Here is a 6726-nt window from a genome sequence, read left to right on the forward strand (position 1 = left end):
GGGAAGGGTTCAGTTCTCGAGCACGGATCAGTTACCGGGAATGGTTCAGTTCTCTCGAACACGTATCAGTTACCGGGAATGGTTCAGTTCTCGAGCACGGATCAGTTACCGGGAAGGGTTCAGTTCTCGAGCACGGATCAGTTACCGGGAATGGTTCAGTTCTCTCGAACACGGATCAGTTACCGGGAACGGTTCAGTTCTCTCTAACACGGATCAGTTACCGGGAACGGTTCAGTTCTCGAACACGGATCAGTTACCGGGAATGGTTCAGTTCTCTAACACGGATCAGTTACCGGGAATGGTTTAGTTCTCTAACACGGATCAGTTACCGGGAATGGTTCAGTTCTCAAGCACGGATCAGTTACCGGGAACGGTTCAGTTCTCGAGCACGGATCAGTTAGCGGGAATGGTTCAGTTCTCTCTAACACGGATCAGTTACCGGGAACAGGCTGCCGGTGATCAGAGACGGGTTCTCCTCGCAGTCGCACACCAGCTGATCCAGGGCCTTGATCCTCTCCCTGAAGTCTCTGGAGCTCAGCAGCGTCTTCATCTGCGCGACGTACTCGCTTCTGTCCGCCAGACTGTGGATGGCCGGTTTGCTCACGGACTGACCAGAGTCTCTGTGAAGACATGGACAGATGAGTGTGTGTGAGCGTCAGACAGACGTGTGTGTGTGTGTGTGTGTGTGTGTGTGTGTGTGTGTGTGTGTGTGTGTGTGTGTGTGTGTGTGTGTGTGTGTGTGTGTGTGTGAGCGTCAGACAGACGTGTGTGTGTGTGTGTGTGTGTGTGTGTGAGCGTCAGACAGACGTGTGTGTGTGTGTGTGTGTGTGTGTGTGTGTGTGTGTGTGAGCGTCAGACAGACGTGTTGTGTGTACCTGCTGGCGGACAGAGGGTCACGCGTGAGGGACGAGGTGCGCACGATCCCGCTGCCCATGAGAGAGCGTCTGCCCCGCGCCGACGGAGCGTCCTGAGGCATTTCACCCAAACCCTGAAACACACACACACACAGATCAACACTCAACACAGATAGAAGACTGCAAGCAGTGTTGGGGAAAGTTACTTTTAAAACAATATTGCGTTACTCCCTTAAAAAAGTAACTAATTGCATTATTTACTACTATTGCGTTACGTTACTTTTTTCCACTTGGGCTGGGCTTGTTTTTTTTACAGAAAGGTAAGTACAGTAGAGGTAGAGTACAGTGGAGTACAGTGCAGTAGAGGTAAAGTACATTAGAGGTAGAGTACAGTAGAGGTAGAGTACAGTAGTGTACAGTAGAGGTAGAGTACAGTAGAGGCAGGGTACAGTAATGTACAGTAGAGGTAGAGTACAGTAATGTACAGTAGAGACAGCGTACAGTAGAGGTAGAGTACAGTAGAGGTGGAGTACAGTGGAGTAAAGTAGAGGTAGAGTACAGCAGTGTACAGTAGAGTACAGTAGATGTAGAGTACAGTAGAGGTAGAGTACAGTGGAGTACAGTAGAGGTAGAGTACAGTAGATGTAGAGTACAGTAGAGGTAGAGTACAGTATAGGTAGAGTACAGTAGAGGTAGAGTACAGTGGAGGTAGAGTACAGTAGAGGTAGAGTACAGTGGAGTACAGTAGATGTAGTGTACAGTAGAGGTAGTGTACAGTAGTGGTAGAGTACAGTAGAGGTAGAGTATAGTAGAGTACAGTAGAGGTAGTGTACAGTAGAGGTAGAGTACAGTGGAGTACAGTAGAGGTAGTGTACAGTAGAGGTAGAGTACAGTGGAGTACAGTAGAGGTAGAGTACAGTAGAGGTAGAGTACAGTAGTGTACAGTAGAGGTAGAGTACAGTGGAGTACAGTAGAGGTAGTGTACAGTAGAGGTAGAGTACAGTAGAGGTAGTGTACAGTAGAGGTGGAGTACAGTAGAGATAGAGTACAGTAGAGGCAGAGTACATTTACATTTACATTTAGTCATTTAGCAGACGCCCTTATCCAAAGCGACTTACAAATTAGGACTAAATTCAGCGAGTCGGAGTCTAAATTCAGAGTACAGTGGGGTACAGTAGAGGTAGAGTACAGTGGAGTACAGTAGAGGTAGAGTACAGTAGATGTAGTGTACAGTAGAGGTAGAGTACAGTGGAGTATAGTAGGGGTAGAGTACAGTAGAGGTAGAGTACAGTAGAGGTAGAGTACAGTGGAGTACAGTAGAGGTAGAGTACAGTAGAGGTAGAGTACAGTGGAGTGCAGTAGAGGTAGAGTACAGTGGAGTACAGTAGAGGTAGAGTACAGTGGAGTGCAGTAGAGGTAGAGTACAGTGGAGTACAGTAGAGGTAGAGTACAGTGGAGTACAGTAGAGGTAGAGTACAGTGGGGTGCAGTAGAGGTAGAGTACAGTGGAGTACAGTAGAGGTAGAGTACAGTAGAGGTAGAGTACAGTGGAGTGCAGTAGAGGTAGAGTACAGTGGAGTACAGTAGAGGTAGAGTACAGTGGAGTGCAGTAGAGGTAGAGTACAGTGGGGTGCAGTAGAGGTAGAGTACAGTGGAGTACAGTAGAGGTAGAGTACAGTGGAGTACAGTAGAGGTAGAGTACAGTGGGGTGCAGTAGAGGTAGAGTACAGTGGGGTGCAGTAGAGGTAGAGTACAGTTGAGTACAGTAGAGGTAGAGTACAGTAGTGTACAGTAGAGGTAGAGTACAGTGGAGTACAGTAGAGGTAGAGTACAGTGGAGTGCAGTAGAGGTAGAGTACAGTGGAGTACAGTAGAGGTAGAGTACAGTGGAGTACAGTAGAGGTAGAGTACAGTAGAGGTAGAGTACAGTGGGGTGCAGTAGAGGTAGAGTACAGTGGAGTACAGTAGAGGTATAGTATAGTAGAGGTAGAGTACAGTAGATGTAGTGCACAGTAGAGGTAGAGTACAGTGGAGTACAGTAGGGTAGAGTACAGTAGAGGTAGAGTACAGTGGGGTACAGTAGAGGTAGAGTACAGTAGTGTACAGTAGAGGTAGAGTACAGTGGAGTACAGTAGAGGTAGAGCACAGTAGGGGTAGAGTACAGTAGAGGTAGAGTACAGTGGGGTACAGTAGAGGTAGAGTACAGTAGAGTACAGTAGAGGTAGAGTACAGTGGAGTACAGTAGAGGTAGAGTACAGTGGAGTACAGTAGAGGTAGAGTACAGTGGAGTACAGTAGAGGTAGAGTACAGTAGTGTACAGTAGAGGTAGAGTACAGTGGAGTACAGTAGAGGTAGAGTACAGTGGAGTACAGTAGAGGTAGAGTACAGTAGGGGTAGAGTACAGTAGAGGTAGAGTACAGTGGGGTACAGTAGAGGTAGAGTACAGTAGTGTACAGTAGAGGTAGAGTACAGTGGAGTACAGTAGAGGTAGTGTACAGTAGAGGTAGAGTACAGTAGAGGTAGTGTACAGTAGAGGTGGAGTACAGTAGAGATAGAGTACAGTAGAGGCAGAGTACATTTACATTTACATTTACATTTAGTCATTTAGCAGACGCCCTTATCCAAAGCGACTTACAAATTAGGACTAAATTCAGCGAGTCGGAGTCTAAATTCAGAGTACAGTGGGGTACAGTAGAGGTAGAGTACAGTGGAGTACAGTAGAGGTAGAGTACAGTAGATGTAGTGTACAGTAGAGGTAGAGTACAGTGGAGTATAGTAGGGGTAGAGTACAGTAGAGGTAGAGTACAGTAGAGGTAGAGTACAGTGGAGTACAGTAGAGGTAGAGTACAGTGGGGTGCAGTAGAGGTAGAGTACAGTGGAGTACAGTAGAGGTAGAGTACAGTGGAGTACAGTAGAGGTAGAGTACAGTGGGGTGCAGTAGAGGTAGAGTACAGTTGAGTACAGTAGAGGTAGAGTACAGTAGTGTACAGTAGATGTAGAGTACAGTGGAGTACAGTAGAGGTAGAGTACAGTGGAGTGCAGTAGAGGTAGAGTACAGTGGAGTACAGTAGAGGTAGAGTACAGTGGAGTACAGTAGAGGTAGAGTACAGTAGAGGTAGAGTACAGTGGGGTGCAGTAGAGGTAGAGTACAGTGGAGTACAGTAGAGGTAGAGTATAGTAGAGGTAGAGTACAGTAGATGTAGTGTACAGTAGAGGTAGAGTACAGTGGAGTACAGTAGGGGTAGAGTACAGTAGAGGTAGAGTACAGTGGGGTACAGTAGAGGTAGAGTACAGTAGTGTACAGTAGAGGTAGAGTACAGTGGAGTACAGTAGAGGTAGAGTACAGTAGAGGTAGAGTACAGTGGGGTACAGTAGAGGTAGAGTACAGTAGTGCACAGTAGAGGTAGAGTACAGTGGAGTACAGTAGAGGTAGAGTACAGTAGAGGTAGAGTACAGTAGTGTACAGTAGATGTAGAGTACAGTGGAGTACAGTAGAGGTAGAGTACAGTGGAGTACAGTAGAGGTAGAGTACAGTGGAGTACAGTAGAGGTAAAGTACAGTAGTGTACAGTAGAGGTAGAGTACAGTGGAGTACAGTAGAGGTAGAGTACAGTAGAGGTAGAGTACAGTAGTGTACAGTAGATGTAGAGTACAGTGGAGTACAGTAGAGGTAGAGTACAGTGGAGTACAGTAGAGGTAGAGTACAGTGGAGTACAGTAGAGGTAAAGTACAGTAGTGTACAGTAGAGGTAGAGTACAGTGGAGTACAGTAGAGGTAGAGTACAGTAGGGGTAGAGTACAGTAGAGGTAGAGTACAGTGGGGTACAGTAGAGGTAGAGTACAGTAGTGTACAGTAGAGTACAGTGGAGTACAGTAGAGGTAGAGTACAGTAGGGGTAGAGTACCGTAGAGGTAGAGTACAGTGGGGTACAGTAGAGGTAGAGTACAGTAGTGTACAGTAGAGGTAGAGTACAGTGGAGTACAGTAGAGGTAGAGTACAGTAGAGTTCGGTCGTCCGTTTACACGTGTTCACACACACATGACTAAAGCACACCTTGGTTTTGAGAGTGAAGACTGCGTCCCTGATGGCCGGCAGGTCTTTAGCCGGGACAAACTTCTCCATCATTTTATCGAAGTCCCGGTGAGAGGACAGAAACAGCAGCATCCGTCGCCCGAAGTACCTGAGAGAGACAGGAATTATAGAGCAGGAATATTAGTGTTATTATAGAGCAGGAATATTAGTGTTATTATAGAGCAGGAATATTAGTGTTATTATAGAGCAGGAATATTAGTGTTATTATAGAGCAGGAATAGTAGGCTGCTGTGACTTTAAGAGCTGCCCATTATAGTTACACACGCCTGCAGAACAGAAAACAGAGTCTCTCCCACTTGAATTGTTAGGAATCGATAAGATGAATTGAAATTTTTATTTTATAACAAGTATCTGAATCCTGACCTCGATTCCCAACCCTGCACATGACACTGAAGCACTGAGGGGAGAGCGTGAGTGACCTCTGACCCCTGACCCCTGGCTCACCTGGCCTCCTGAGACGAGTCCTGTGCCAGCTTGGAGACGGCGGGGAGAATGCGGTCGGTCAGGTCTTTGGTGCCGGACAGCAGACGAGCGGCACCGGCTCTCTCCACCAGAACACACACATGCTGAGCCGCACACTTACGCACGACCGAGCTCAGGTGACTGATGACACACACAAATACACTTTAGCATGTGAACAGAATAACAGAAGCTTGTCGTGTGTGTGTGTGTGTGTGTGTGTGTGTGTGTGTGTGTCCACCTCAGTCCTCCGGTCAGTAGCGCGCTCAGGCTGCAGGTCAGAGAGCTGTGTGTGTGTGTGTGTGTGTGTGTGTTCACCTCAGTCCTCCGGTCAGTAGCGCGCTCAGGCTGCGGGTCAGAGAGCAGTGTGTGTGTGTGTGTGTGTGTGTGTGTGTGTGTGTTCACCTCAGTCCTCCGGTCAGTAGCGCGCTCTGGCTGCGGGTCAGAGAGCAGTGTGTGTGTGTGTGTGTGTGTGTGTGTGTGTGTGTGTGTGTCCACCTCAGTCCTCCGGTCAGTAGCGCGCTCAGGCTGCGGGTCAGAGAGCTGTGTGTGTGTGTGTGTGTGTGTGTGTCCACCTCAGTCCTCCGGTCAGTAGCGCGCTCAGGCTGCAGGTCAGAGAGCTGTGTGTGTGTGTGTGTGTGTGTGTTTACCTCAGTCCTCCGGTCAGTAGCGCGCTCAGGCTGCGGGTCAGAGAGCAGTGTGTGTGTGTGTGTGTGTGTGTGTGTGTGTGTCCACCTCAGTCCTCCGGTCAGTAGCGCGCTCAGGCTGCGGGTCAGAGAGCTGTGTGTGTGTGTGTGTGTGTGTGTGTGTGTGTGTCCACCTCAGTCCTCCGGTCAGTAGCGCGCTCAGGCTGCGGGTCAGAGAGCTGTGTGTGTGTGTGTGTGTGTGTGTGTTTACCTCAGTCCTCCGGTCAGTAGCGCGCTCAGGCTGCGGGTCAGAGAGCAGTGTGTGTGTGTGTGTGTGTGTTCACCTCAGTCCTCCGGTCAGTAGCGCGCTCAGGCTGCGGGTCAGAGAGCAGTGTGTGTGTGTGTGTGTGTGTTCGCCTCAGTCCTCCGGTCAGTAGCGCGCTCAGGCTGCGGGTCAGAGAGCTGTGTGTGTGTGTGTGTGTGTGTGTGTGTGTGTGTGTGTGTGTGTTCACCTCAGTCCTCCGGTCAGTAGCGCGCTCAGGCTGCGGGTCAGAGAGCAGTGTGTGTGTGTGTGTGTGTGTGTGTGTGTGTGTGTGTTCACCTCAGTCCTCCGGTCAGTAGCGCGCTCAGGCTGCAGGTCAGAGAGCAGTGTGTGTGTGTGTGTGTGTGTTCACCTCAGTCCTCCGGTCAGTAGCGCGC

The 6726-nt window shown here is 48.9% G+C and overlaps 1 protein-coding gene across 4 annotated transcripts in view; it reads right to left on the reverse strand.

The window, feature by feature from the left end:
* Positions 1-6726, reverse strand: part of togaram1 (TOG array regulator of axonemal microtubules 1) — a 34397-nt gene that overhangs the window by 4867 nt on the left and 22804 nt on the right. For all 4 annotated transcript variants that reach the window (XM_082142429.1, XM_082142431.1, XM_082142430.1 and 1 more), the window contains 4 exons: positions 5387-5545; positions 4904-5030; positions 876-988; positions 440-620 (listed from right to left, as the gene is read on the reverse strand). In XM_082142429.1, the coding sequence (XP_081998555.1) occupies positions 440-620; positions 876-988; positions 4904-5030; positions 5387-5545 (580 nt within the window). The remainder of the gene's footprint in view (positions 1-439; positions 621-875; positions 989-4903; positions 5031-5386; positions 5546-6726) is intronic.

This window comes from Leuciscus leuciscus (assembly GCF_965113295.1).
Source record: "Leuciscus leuciscus genome assembly, chromosome: 17".
Taxonomy (NCBI): Eukaryota; Metazoa; Chordata; class Actinopteri; order Cypriniformes; family Leuciscidae; genus Leuciscus; species Leuciscus leuciscus.